At 59.8% G+C, this 13,565-nt stretch overlaps 3 protein-coding genes across 3 annotated transcripts; all 3 read right to left on the bottom strand.

Annotated features, from left to right (window-relative positions):
• Positions 1–1,356: 1,356 nt before the first annotated feature.
• SLC23A3 (solute carrier family 23 member 3) lies at positions 1,357–6,981 on the bottom strand. The gene is made up of 13 exons (XM_035901110.1): positions 5,944–6,981; positions 5,640–5,717; positions 5,395–5,471; positions 4,770–4,864; positions 4,360–4,433; positions 3,852–4,033; positions 3,579–3,702; positions 3,069–3,216; positions 2,735–2,988; positions 2,419–2,524; positions 2,175–2,342; positions 1,877–1,972; positions 1,357–1,712 (listed from the first exon to the last, which is right to left on the bottom strand). Exons 1-13 carry the CDS (start codon positions 6,049–6,051, stop codon positions 1,357–1,359), a joined length of 1,866 nt encoding a protein of 621 aa, XP_035757003.1. The 5' UTR covers positions 6,052–6,981.
• An 83-nt stretch (positions 6,982–7,064) lies between these two features.
• LOC118452974 (protein CNPPD1-like) lies at positions 7,065–8,570 on the bottom strand. Its single transcript, XM_035901127.1, is given in 2 exon segments — positions 7,065–8,156; positions 8,158–8,570. Coding segments are annotated over 2 exon segments (621 nt in total). The 3' UTR covers positions 7,065–7,948.
• Positions 8,527–13,563, bottom strand: CNPPD1 (cyclin Pas1/PHO80 domain containing 1; the record flags this gene model as incomplete). Its single annotated transcript, XM_035901126.1, has 7 exons — positions 8,527–9,041; positions 9,283–9,344; positions 9,548–9,676; positions 9,772–9,892; positions 10,483–10,564; positions 13,161–13,263; positions 13,495–13,563. Coding segments are annotated over 7 exons (711 nt in total), but the record flags the coding sequence as incomplete, so codon positions are not given.
• Between the last annotated feature and the right edge of the window lie 2 nt (positions 13,564–13,565).

Below are 13,565 nucleotides of genomic sequence, written 5' to 3'. Positions count from 1 at the left end.
GTCATCCTAGAGGGTTTGCATTCCAAGGGAATGGCAGGGGAGGTGGGAGCAGGCAGGGGCTTTGGGGTGCAGGAGAGATTGGGTTGCATGGCCAGGTTAGGGCGCAGGAGTGTTTGGGGTGCAAGACCCAGTTGGGCTTTGGGCACAGCTGGAGTGCACGGCCAGGTTGGGGTGCAGGGCCCAGGTGGGGTGCTGGGCAGGGTGCTGGCTGGGTGAGGCCGGGCTGTGCATTGTGCCCTGTGCCCACTGGGTGCACAAGGCCCAGCTGTGGGGATCAAAGGCAGCTGGGGAAAGGGGGCTCACCCTTGGGGACCTGCAGGCACAGTAGCACCACATCCCTCCCACCCTGCAGCCACCTTTGGGTGTTCCTGGGCGTCAGGCATCTCCCCAGGACCGGTTGGAGGGGGCAGCCATAACCTGGAGCTGTGGTCTAGCCCAAGCACGTCACTCCCATGGACTGGCTCCATCGTCCTCCCAGCTCAAGTCTGTCCTTCCTTCAAGCTTGCACACAGGGCCAGCTTGCATCACCCAAGGGCTGCAAAGCCCCAGCCTTTCCTAGCCCAGGGCTGGGCTTTCACAGGCCAGTTGAGACTGGTGGAAGCAGCACTGGGAGCACAGGGCCCTGCCCGTGGACTCTGATCTGCTGTAAATGCGGGAGCAGGGAGCAGAGCTGGTACAGACTCTGCTGCAGTTGGCGTAACCAGGCACTGAGCTCAACCACAGGGGTCAAAGGCAATGTTTTCTTCCCCAGAGAACCGCTGCGGGCTGGTTTAGCAGCAAGAACAATACCTGGGGTTTAAGTGGTGAGTGCTCCTGGGACCAACCCCATGCAGGTATAAAGGGGTTTCACTATTTTATGGAACTGAGCTGAGCTGTGCCCCCAGCCTGGGGCATCCTGGTGTGGCAGGGCCAGGGCATTAGTATACAGCTGGTGCCATGGGCACCGCTAGAACACAGCAGTGAGGAGGGAGAGAGCCAGCCCTTGCCGAGCATGGTGCCAGAGGGTGAGTAGAGCCCAGGCCACAGCCCTTTGGGGCTGGACAAAGCACCGAGCCCTTCCCGGGGTGATTATGGGCTTTAGGGGCACCCACATCCCCAGCTGCAGTGGCACCAGGGGAGGGTAGGCTGGCATGTCCCAGGAAAATCCTGGCTGGAAAGAAAACCCCTGGAAAGGGCAAAGGTGGTTGAAGGTTTTTATAGCTCACTCCCAAGCAGGGAAATGAGGTTCATACTGGGGAGTGTGGAGCGCAGGTCCTTTCAGTCCATGTGGGCTTCAGAAACGAGGACCAAAGTGGCCTGCAAGCTGCCTTGGGGGCCCTGCCCCAGTCCCCCATGAGGTATCCCTGTGCCGCAGGGTCAGGCCACTGTGTGCCATGCGGGCATCTCCATCTCGCTCAGCCTCCTGGCTGGCTGCAGGTCCCCCGAGACGGGTTTGGGGAGTAGGTGCGTCCCTTCCCCTGGTGCAGCAGTCCCCTCCTCATGGGCATGGCTGCCCTCCTCCTCTTCCTCCTCCTCCTCCTCCTCTTCCTCACTCCCTGGGCAGAGGAAGCAGCAGGGGAAGGCTTTGCAGGAGGATGGCAGCAGCCTCCTCAGCCCAGCAGGGAGCCCATATGCCTGGCTGGCTTTGCCCCTCTCTCCATGGGGGTGGCGATTGCCTGCCCCGGCTTTCTGCGACGCCAGGTCAGAGAGCAGCCCTCGCTCCTCCAGCGTTCCTGCAACCAGGGTGATGGGCAGTGAGATGGGAGCCCCTTCCTCCATCCTCCACCAGCCCCAGCACCCCCAGGAGGGCTGCCTGGAGACAGAGCCGGTGGTTCAGGGACGGTCCCATGGCCAGATCCTGCCCTCAGAGCAGGGGCTCATGCAGACATCCCCTCACCTGAGACTGTGTTCTCCAGGAAAAATGACAAGAAGCCAGTTAAGAAGACAGGCACCATGAGCAGGGAGAGGAAGAGGAGGTCCAGGGGCACCCAGCCTGCAGGCACAGCACCAGAATCACCTGGGGGATACCAACCCAGCAGCAGGGAAGGGGCAGGAGCTGCTGCAGCAGATCCATGGATTGGAGAGGGAGCTGCCTGTTGCTGTGAGCTGCCCCAGACTCCCAGGACATCGGAGACGTGGGGTCACCATGCCATGGTGCCCGAGGCCTTGCCTCACCCAGGGAAAAACCCCACTACCTGTGGCCAGGTGAGCTGGAGCAGCGCTGAGCCACCGTGGCACCAGCAGCGCCATGAACATGGCAAAGCCAACGATGAAGATGTTCCTCCCCGAGTCGATGTCTGTGTACTGGAAGTAGGAGATCCCTGTGCCCACAGCCACGGCGTAGGTGACGCAGAGCACCCCCCCTGCAAAGGGGTGGGAATCAGGCAGTGCCAGGCAGGCTGTGAGCACCGCAGCGCAGGGGAAGGGCAGGGTACCCACCGTGAACTGCCAGTGGGATGCGGGTGAGGAGCCCTGCCAGCCTTGGGGACATGCCCAGCACCACGCATGCCAGGGCACTTACTTGCACCGAGGGGCGAGAATCAGCCTGGCACAAAGGAAGACGGGAAAAGTGAGGATGAGGAGCATTACCCCCCCACTGTGTACCCCCATCCTGCCATACAGACCTGCCTTTTTCACCCCTGGCACTGGCTCAGCGACAGCCCATGTGCCATGGGTGCCCCACACCTACTGCTCCATTGCTTCTCCCTCCCCTCCCCATCCCTTGCCGACCTTCCTCTCCCCACCCTGGGCATACCTGCGTGAGGCCGGTGGCGCAGGTGTTGGCGATGCTGGCAGCCGTGCCCCCCGGGGCACCCAGCAGCCCTGCTAGGAGACTGCCCAGCCCTTCCACGCAGAGCCCCCGGTTGCAGGCATGGGGGGGCAGCCGGGGGGCTCGTAGCAGCCTCCCACACAGCACGTAGCAGCCCACTGAGTTCATGCTGCAACCGATGGCCATGGCGATGCCCGCTGCCAGTGCCTGGGGGGTGAGCAGCGGCCACCCCCACTCGCCTGCAGCAGAGGGAGAGGGGACAGGTGATGGGGGCCCTTGCTGAGGGCGGATGGCTGCACCCAGCCCTGCCACCCCCCACCTGCGTAGGGGATGCGGAGCCAAGGGGCATGGAAGGTGCTGTTGGCCCAGGACAGCTGTGCCATGGCCAGGTCCAGCGATTCCCAGGGGATGTGGAGATGGCTGAGGATGGCACAAACAACGCAGACACCAGCAAATGGGAGCAGTACCTGCAAGGCAGCAAGGGGAACCTCAGCAGGGAATTCTCCTCCCCTGGCCAGCACCCTGCTTGCGGTGCCCCAAACAACAGCCCCTTGTCCTGCCACCTCTCCCAAGGAGCCATGCCACATCTCCCCTTACCCCTGCAGGGAGCATCCTAGGCTCTGCTGCTCCAATACCCTTGAGCACAGGTCCCCTGCACTCCCCCAGCAGCATCCACTCCCCAGGACCTGCAGCAGGACTTTACCATGCCTCTGCTCCCAGCACCCAGCTCTCTGGCCACTGGATCCCACCAAACCCCCCCACCAAAGTGTCAGGCTTGGAGAGAAGCCTGGGTGCAGCGGAGAGGGCAGGGGCAGACAAGCCACAGTACCGAGAACGTGCGCAGGGTGGGGACTGATGGCTCCGTGAAGCCCCCCTGGGCCTGGGGCCAGGCACACAAGGGCAGGCGGCAGGATCCCAGGTGCTGGGAGAAGGTGACAGTGAGGAGCATGAGCCTACAAGAGGGAGCACAGATCACCACGCAGCATCACGGCGATGGGGCCCCAAATGCATGCCATGCACCGTGGGGATGCCCCATTCCTGTCCCCATGGTGAAGGGAAGCCCCGGGGACCGCACACTGGTGTGGCCCCCAGGCTCACGTACAGCAGTGCTACCCCCCAGTTAGTGGAACAGAACAAAGCGGCCTCCTTGTATGCAGAGAGCCCGATGATGGAGAGGCTGGGGGCCAGGACCATGGGCCCGCAGTGCCGGGCTGCCCACCCGCACATGCCAGACACTCCCAGCAGCAGCTGAACCAGCCCAGAGACCAGCACAGCTCCAGAGACCTGTGAGAGGAAAGGATGGGACCCATGGGGCAGGATACATGGAGAACAGCCCGACACCCTCCCTTGGCCACACTTCCAGCTCCCCAGTAGCATCACCCAAACCCCATGCTCCAACCGTGCTCCGCTCACTCCAAGCCTAAGAGAAGGTATGCACCCATGAGCACCATGACCTCCCCTGCCTTTGCACAACCCCTTGTGTCCCCCCTTATTCATGGCAGTCCCCAGGAGGGCTGGAAAAGGGACTGGGGGAGCAGGGATGCAGGTGACAAGTGGGGTGCTGGTGGAGCAGGAGGATGGGACACCCAGCCCAGTGCAGGAGCACCCACCTCTCGCAGCGAGGCAGCCTGGCTCCCTGTGATGGCACAGTGAGGTGCAGGGCATGCGCTGGCCACGACCGTGCCTGGAAGGGAATTTCGGAAGGACGTGATTCCTGTGTATGCTGTGTTCCTGGAGCTGGGTCCAAGAGTACGCAGCGCAGACACTGCTGGCTGGAGAAGGGCCAGTGTGCCAACATCCCCAACCCTATAAGCTGTGACCCTGGGGAAGCAGCCAGACGCATTGTGGATGCGCACAGGGGCGAGTAGGGTGCTGTGCACCATCACCAGAGGGGCCAGCAGGCAGGACCCCTTGCTACCCCTCATCCCTACCCCATGTGCCAGGCACCTCATCACTGCCGTTCCCCCGGCGCCAGCATGGCCCACGCCCCATGGGATGCAGACTCCAGGGCTGTGCTCACCGTTCTTGCTTGTGCTGGCACCGAGGGAGAGGTGGGAGCTCAGCACCATGGCAGGGATCAGGTACTCAAAGGATGGGATTTGAACTAGCGGCAGCCTGGGGAAGGGGACAGCAAGGGCACATTAGGAAGGAAAGAGGGGACAGGGCTGCTTCCAAAGCCCTGGCTGCCAGAAGAGCAAGGGCTGCAAAGTGGAAGAGAACCCCAAAGTGGCAGGAGGTCACCCCACATCCCAAATGGGCCCTGGCACACACCAAGTGACAGCACATAGGATGTGTGCAGAGGCCAGGGGCTTTGCCAAAGCACACCCCCAGCCCCTGCATGGGGCACGGGCAGTGCAGGCACCGGATGGTCTGGAGGGGCTGCGTATGGTGCCGGAGCAAGGCAGCGAGGAGCTAGAGGCAAAGCACAGCAGTTTTGCTAGAGGGACGCAGGAGAAAGGAGGATGCAGTGATGGCAGGGAGGGGACAGCCATGCAGAGATGCAGGGCAAGGGGTTGTCCTCATGCCCCTTCCAGCCTCCAGCAAAGCCTGTCTTCCCACAGCCTAGGAAGGGGTAGAGACATGGCAGGCTACAGCATCACCCTCCTCCTGGTGACCGCTGCATCCCCTTCATCCGCCTTGCTCACCGGCTCCCCAGGGTGGTCTGCAGCACCGTGGAGATGCCGCAGGCAAAGAGGCTGCGTGCCAGCAGCTCGCTGGTGGCCTGGGCATGGGGTGGCTCCTCGGGCAGGGTAGGCAAGGAGGAGGTGTGGAAGATGCAGAGCAAGGAGGCCTGCACGGCCAGGTGCTGTGCAGGGAAGAGAGTGGGTGGTTCGGTGGAGATGCCGCAGGCAAAGAGGCTGCGTGCCAGCAGCTCGCTGGTGGCCTGGGCATGGGGTGGCTCCTCGGGCAGGGTAGGCAACAGGAGGAGGTGGAAGATGCAGAGCAAGGAGGCCTGCACGGCCAGGTGCTGTGGAGGGAAGAAAGTGGGTGGTTGTGACTCCCTACGGCACCCAGAGCTGCAGCCCCTTGTGCCCAGCCCCCCTGAATAGATGCATGCTCACTGACACCCCCAGGCAGCACCCACCACCGCCCACTCCCCTGCCAGCATACCCTGGCCAGAGTCCCACGCACCCTTTGCCTGGCAGGATGCGGCCCCTGCCACCTGAGAGGATCCCAGCCCTTCCCCCCCTTACTTGAAGGGCTAAGCAACAGCTCAGCACCCAGGAGCGCATCTTCTGCAGGGAACAGGATGCGAGCACAGGGCTTCCGGCACCAGGCGTTCCGTGGTGGCCCCCATTCATGCTGCTGCCTCCACACACCGCTCCCAGTTTGTGGTGCAGAGGGGGTGGGCAGGCTCCTACACCCACCCACCCCCCTCCCAAGGGCTCCTTGCAGCCCTTGCATAGCTGAACTTCCACCTTCTGCAGGAGCTGCCCCAGGGTTAGCCATTAACTCGAGTTGGTGAGTAACCTGCCCTTGCAGTCAGGAACGCAAGTGCCACACTGGGTTGTCACCACAACAGCCAGGTGACAGCCACCCATGGCCAGGACACCAAACACTTATGGTGCCAAGTGCCCAGGACCCATCCCTGCCTCTTGTGGTACACTGGGCAGGACCACAGCAGAGACACCTCTTCCTTCATGTGCATGGAGCATCCCCACCAACAGCATCCTCCAGCTCCAGTCCTTCCTCACCCTCAGGCCCCAAGGAGCCCCTTAAAATCTGCACAGCCTCCGCCAGGCCCTGCCATTGCCCTCTCTGGGCATTGTGCCCACCCCAGGAGGGTCCCTGATAGGGTTTATCACATCCCCCCATGCTCCTAGGAGGGGGGCACCGAATCCTGCCCCTGGACAAACATGCCAGGGACAAGAGCTGCCTGCTTGGCTGGGAAGGCTCCCAAGGGAGCACAGGCAGGGGATGCTCATGTTTTTGTCACAGGGCAGAGGTAGCTGTGCCAGAAACCACAACGGCGACCCTGCCAATCCCTTGCTGCTCGGGCTCACTCATTAACTGGTCAGACTTTGGAGAGCAAAGAGCAGTGGAGACTATACATTCCCCACATTCCCAAGGATGGGGAACCTCCTCTCTCCCGCTGCCCCTGACTTCCTCAGGCACCAGACCCGATGCCTCTCCTATCCCCTGTCACCAGAAAGCCTGGTCCCTCACGAGCCCTGCAGGACAGGCCTCACAGCTCCTGGGCTCACTTGCCTGCCCCTAGGATCTGCCTTGCACCCTGGCTCAGAGAACAAGCACAGCTGCATGGATGGGGCTCCACCCTGGGGTACCCATGCTGCCAGCACAGAGCAGCCCAGCAGGACAAGGCAGGTACACAGCAAGAACTACTTTTATTGGAAGAGATTCGCATCTACAAAAGAGTGAAAAACAGGTGTAAAATCCACAGTAAAAAGAAGGGGCACGATGAGCTGGGCTGGTCAGCAAGACAAGGTGCCTTCTCCCCGCTCTGAGGAGCAGTCAGGCACTGTTTGCTTACAGCCACAGACAGCTGGGGTTTGGTGTGGGGTCACAGAACACCCCAGTTTCAAAGCACCCAACATAAGCAGGATAAGGAAGCTCAGCCTTAAACACACCTCACCACCTCCAAGCCCAGCAGGGCACAACCACATTGGGGTCCCCTCTTGGTGTGACCCTTACACCTCCTGAGAAATGGCCTGGCAGCACCCAAGGGGAATTGCTGCTATGGCCAGCCAGCTTGGGCTGCTTGCTCTCTCCTACCTCCTCTCCCCTTGCCCAGGCACCCCCCCTCCTCTGAGAGCACCCCACTCCTCCACTGGGGTCACTGCCCCAGCCCCTCCACCCTGCACACACAGCCCCAGCATCCTACTACATCCCACACACCACCTCTGCCCAGCACCACCAAGGGCCACCCACTCACTGTAGGAGGAGGTACAACACCCCCCTTGCCCTAGCACCCCAGCCCAAGGGTACCCCATTTCTACCCTCCAGCTAGTAGGTCCCACCTCAATACCCCAACAGCAAGCCAACTCTGCCCCAACCTGTCCCAGCAGCCCCAAAGTGAAGGACACCCCTGACCCAGGTCAGGGGGACAAATGCTGGTTTAGAAGTGAAGCAGGGACCTCCAGCCCCGCACAGCCCCAGGGATCAGAGGTCCCAGAAGTGCAAGGAAGTGAGTTGTGCCACACTAGGAGGGAAGGGGAAAGGGGCTGCTGCCCCATGCTCCTAGCTAGGAAAAATGAAGCTCTTGATTCTGCTGAGATCCATGGCAGTGTGCAAGGACCACTGCCTCAGCCCCAGGGGGTCCAGCCAGTCCTTGCGGTTGGGGGCTGCATCCCATGTGGGGCCCGCACCAGCTGAGCAAGCGTAACAGTGGAGCGCTGGGGGAACCGGGAGCACGGTGAGTCCAACAGGGCCAGGCTGGCCAGTGGCTGGGGGCAGTATGGTTAGATCTCTCACAGGCGGTGGGTACTCTCCGGAAGGGGCCTTGCGGGGGGTTCCTGTGTTGGGATAGATCAGGTGCCTTTGGGTAAGACAGAGCCGTCATCACGCTGCCCCACAGGTAGAGCGCAGTCGCCGTGATGCCTCCATGACGTGGCTCCTCAGTTGTCTCATTCTCCCCCAGGCAACTCGTGCTGCTGGCTGGAGAGACGTCGGGCAGCTCAGGCTGGGGCTGGTCAGGGGCTGACTGGGCATCCAGCTGGCAACTGCCCTCCTCGGGGAACAGCGCAGGCCGGGGGGCTGCAGGGCTGACGCTCCTTGTGCACAGCTGTGACCCCAGACCCCCCAGCAGCTCCCCCCAGCCAGCTGTGACCCCAGCATGGCCACATGTCGACCCAGCAGCCATAATGGCAAATGGCACGACCAGCACCGGGGTCACATGCCAGGGAGCAGGCAGCCATGCTGCTAGCAGCAGGTGGCACACAGCTTGTTCAAAGCAAGGCCGAAATACCACAAACCAAAATAGCCCAGCTAAAACCTAACAGTCCCTGTTTAAATCCCCAGCCACCACCACAAACTTGCACCGTGACTTGTGGGGCTGTGGTCCAGCACAGGGCACAGACTAACCCAGTCTGCCTCAGGCAGCACAGCAGATCAGCATCTTCTGGCTTCTGACAGCTTCCCTTTTCACTAAACCGAGCTACTGCTCCCAGTGGAAAAAAGGGTCCTGCTCTAAATCCATGGACCCCATGCCCTTACCTTCACCACTTGCTGGTAGAACTGGCCCAGCACGTGCTGCCACATGGACTGCTCCATGAGGACACAAAGATCCGTGTATGTGAACCAACCACGCCACAAGCCCTGCTTTTCTGCCACGCTGCAGGTAAAAAAAAAAAGGGAATGGTGGATATGGCATGGACCTTCTCTGTCAAAGAAGCTTCAGCCCAAGCAGGCTTGGAGAAGACCCCGCTCAAGGCCTGCAGAAGGAAGCTGCAGGCCTAGCAAAGGCTCACAGGTACCCCAACTTCTTATTTCACTGCAGCTGGGCTAGCTCTGAGCAGGGGCAGAGCCATGGCTGCAAGGTGGATAAAAGGCTCATCCCCACTCCACACACCTACCGTCCTTCCAGCCAGCTCAGCACTTCAAACAGTTCCCGAGGGTCTGTGTAGAGACTCCAGTCCTGTGGGGACAGCAGCAAAAGGTCAGCACAGTCAGGGCTGCAGCACCTGGACAGGGTGCCTACAGAGCACCCAGCACCCGGACATATCCTTCTCCATTCCTTCATGGAAGTACATTGCTGAAAAGCAGAAATCCAGACTCCCCTTAACACCCTCCTTTCCCCCACTCTGTGAAATAGTTGGCCACAGCGATAGCCCCACTTACAATGGCGCTCAGGAAGTTCATCTCCAGTGTGTTCATGGTCTGGACGTCCACCTTCCCTGCTGCTCCCCACTCATCATTGAACACTTCTTCTTCCTCACCCTCATCATACAGGTACTTACTGGCAACCATCTAAAAGCAGCACAAAAGGATAGGATCACAGTCCTCCTTGCACTCCTCCAGGCCTCCCTCCAACCCAGTGACTCCCGCCAGCCCACACCACTCACCATGGAGATCAGGAAGAGGTCTGAAGATGAGATCTGCTGGAGGTATTCGGGGTTCCGGTGCCGGAGTCTCTCAATGTAAACCAGTGCCAGCATCATGGAGCAGGGTGAGATGCAAGCTTCCCTGTGGGACAAGGGAAGAGCCAACCTGAAGGTTATTTGCGTGCTACAAACATATCAGTCCCCACCACACAACCTGGCTGTTCCCTTCCCATATAAGTAGTGGGGAGGTTTAGCAAAGAGACAGCTAGATATATCCCACCCTTGCCAGCTCTGCACCAGCTGTCCTGAGCTGCAGCAAGAGAAAGTGCAGGGGATGCAGGATGGAGAGCAGAAAGCCCTGGCTCCTGTTCCCAAGCACAGCCAGCTCCAAAGTGGGCAGCCCTGTCTGCAGCCAGGCACACTGGCAGGGGCTTGGCTGCTAAGAACAGAGCCAGGGTTCAGACCTGGCTGCCCAGTGAGCTGCAGATCCAGCCAGTACAGGCTCCCAGTAATAAGAGCATGCCTGCATCCCAGAAACAGGACCAAACTGAAGAGGGCCTGGCTGTATCAGGAAGCCACTGTGCCTGCTGGCCTTGCCACCAGCTCCTCTTTGACACTAATCAGGCCTAAGCACAAAGCCAGTGCTGGCCCAGGGGACAGCAGAGAGTCACAGGCGAGACCAGAGCTCCCAGTTCTGGCATGGGACATGAAGGGGCAGGCTTTGCTTCTTACCGAGACACATGAGACACATATTTCTTCTGGAGCCTACGGATAGGGCTGGGAGCCACTTTCTGCAGCAACTCCACAGCAATATCTAGGACAGAAAAGCAGCAAAAGGGGTTAGCCCCATATGGCACAGCCCACCTTTCCCTTTTTCCCCACAGGCCCATTGAGTCTTGGTGCTTACTCAGCCCCTCAAATTTAATTTAAACTGCTAAGGTAGGACAGGCCTTATCAGAAGTCAGGGATGAGAGAGGAACAAACAAACAGGCAGGACAGCCAGACCAAAGCAGGAAGAGGACATGAGTGTCCAAGACCCAGCAGCAGTGCTAGATCCGGATTAGCATGTCTGCGTCACAGGGAATTACTGGCAGTCAGCTGCACGTAGAGGCCAACACCCTCCCTCACCCCGCAGGACCTCAGGCAGTCCTTTTGGAGTCTTTCTGTGACCTAAAGCTGATACCAGGTCTTCCCAGGCCTTTGCTCCGGTCCAACCAGCATCCTCCTCCTCCAGAGCTGGTCAGTACTGGCCCAGCTTCCTCCCCACCACAGCCCTAGTGCCCCAGAGATGATGATGGACAACATATTCATGTGAACAGGAGCCTGAAGGCACTAACAGGGCATGGAAGCAGCAATACGGTGTAACTGCAACTCCTCATCTCAGCCCATTTGCTCCCCCCATGGACGTGCCTCAGCATTCCAGCACTGAAAAGGCCAGAGACTGACGGATGGTGGCAGATGGCTTCAGCAGCTCCCATCTCACTTCTCAATGCGATAGGACCAGCTGGGAGCATCCCAAACAGCACTACCGTCTGGTGCTTGGCAAGAAGCGTTTGATAGGCAACTCCAGCTCCCTTTTGCTGCTGAGCCCTCGGCTGACAGAGTCAAGAGCAGAGCTCATCCCAGCAGCTTCGCATTTCCAGCTCCCAGAGGAAGCACTCTTCTCTCTGCAACCCTCCTTTCCATGCGTCTCCAGCAACTAAGAGAATGGCTGCAGTCCCACAGGAATTATTTGCCCAACAGCAGCCACCAAGCTCAGAAACACACTGCTCTAAGGGACCCCCCCAGTCATTCAAGCCACACCACTATGATCAACAGCCAGGCAGACATGGTCCAGCCACCCCATCAGCAGCTCCCAGCTCCTCACACTGCTGCTGCTCTTTCTGCCCCACGTGGTCACCCTTGTGCCGAGCAGGGACACACACGCCAGCCAATGCAGAGACAGCAGCAGGGCTCTGAGGGACAGAAAGTTACATGAGATCCCCACCCAGACCTTGTCCCAACAGCAAACCTAATCCTTCAGCCCACAAATCCAACCCATGACAACATGTCCTGCCCTAGGGGACACAGAGAGCAGCTGACGGCTGTCCCCATGTCACAGCCACGGCATGCTGAGGGTGGTTATGGTTCTTCCCTTCCAGAAGGAACAAACTCACTTTTCAACCTCTTCCTCCTCAATCAGCTCCATACTGCCTCCTGAGACTGCCTCCCAAAGCCAAAGACCTTTTCCAGCTCCTCCTGCTCCTCTGGACTCTCTCCACAATTTCCTCTATCTCATCTGAAGAGCAGTGCCATAAACTCCCCATATAGCAATGGTACAGCTATACCAAGACAGATGCCATAGCCCTAGGTCCTGTTTTCTGACATGGGCTGACAGCAGCTGGCAAAGGAAGGCTGTAAGAGCAGATCAGCTCGCAGTGATATTCTCTGCGCGTCACTCCTGCCCCCAGCTGCCAGAGCAGAGGCATTTCCTGGGTACGAGGCAGTCTTTGTAGTTAATATCCCTCAACAAAGTCTTCTTCCATGAATGTGCCCTTTGAACTTTCAAGACTGGTAGCGTCCTGTGGAACAGTCCCATCTAGCACCCAAGTGTGATGCCAGCCCCAAAGACAAGCCACGTGCCTCCCTCACACCACCCGTGTCAGAACTCGTGACTCCTGGCAGCGCCCAGGCAACTGGCTGCCCTGCCTGGCCCTGCTCCGTCCCCACATTCCCTGCATCCCTCCTCCTCACTGAGGCACATCATACACAGCCTCTGGGCAACTTCAGGCTGTTTCTCCAAAACTGTCACAAGAGTTTGGATGTTTCCTCACCTGCTCAACATCCCCCCTGCAAGGTGTGTGAGCATGCAGTTAATGGAACCGCTAATGCAGCCCCACTGTAAAGGCCCTCCAGCAAACCACTGGCTGCCCTTCTCCATCATCACCTGCACCAGCTCCTCAGCCTCAACCCAGCTGTGCCCTCCTGCTCCCCCAAAACGCTGCCAAATTAACAGAAGAAAAGGGATGCAATCCAGGTAAACACAGAGGAAGAACTTGTTCCCTTGCTGCTCACAACTAGAAGTTAAACAAACTCCCTGGAACCTTGCAGAGCACAAGAAGTTATCCAAGACACCTCTCATCATGAACAGGGACACAGCCTTCACTGCCAAGGAATGCACAAGCAACCTAAAGGAATCTGCACAGCAGTGAGGTGCCAAAAAAGCAGCAGTGGGCCAGACAAGGCAATAAAACAGAGAGCAAGAGCCATGAGGCTCTGGCACCCTGCCCACTGTGCTGCACACAGCAAGGAAGGCTGGGCAGGGGTGGGATTTGGCGCCGGGGAGGGAGCGGGTGACTTGGTCTCAGCCCCTGGGCTACTTCCAACCCCCCTGACTCAGCATTCCCATCCGGGGACACTCAGCAACCCACCTGCCACAGGGCTGGAGAGATTATCCAGGCTGCAATCCTTGTCCCAACCATAATAGAGCCGCTTCCGCACCCTCTCGCTCAGCTGCTGGTGCCTGGGCAGGAACTGCAGGCAGACAGGGGAAACGTGAGAAAAGCCCTGAGCAGTCCCCGTTCCGGGCTCGCCACTTCCATCCGGCTTAAGGGTACGGCGGGCCCAGCAGGGCCCCCAGGAGCTCAGCGAGGGGCCCGGGGGTGCGGTTGCACGGGGCTGTTTGGGGCCGGGGTTGAAGGAGGGAACGCCACAGGGGCCTGCAGCGGCGCGGGGCTGGGGGCAGGCTGGGCCAGGGGCACTCACCGTGAACTCCTGGAAGCCGCTGAGGGAGAAGGTGCCCTCCTCGTCCCGCAGCAGCCCGTCCAGCTCCAGCC

The sequence above is a fragment of the Egretta garzetta genome, unplaced genomic scaffold (genome assembly GCF_000687185.1).
Source record: "Egretta garzetta isolate BGI_Z169 unplaced genomic scaffold, ASM68718v1 scaffold219, whole genome shotgun sequence".
Classification (NCBI taxonomy): Eukaryota; Metazoa; Chordata; class Aves; order Pelecaniformes; family Ardeidae; genus Egretta; species Egretta garzetta.
This window is presented reverse-complemented; position numbering and strand designations above follow the sequence as displayed.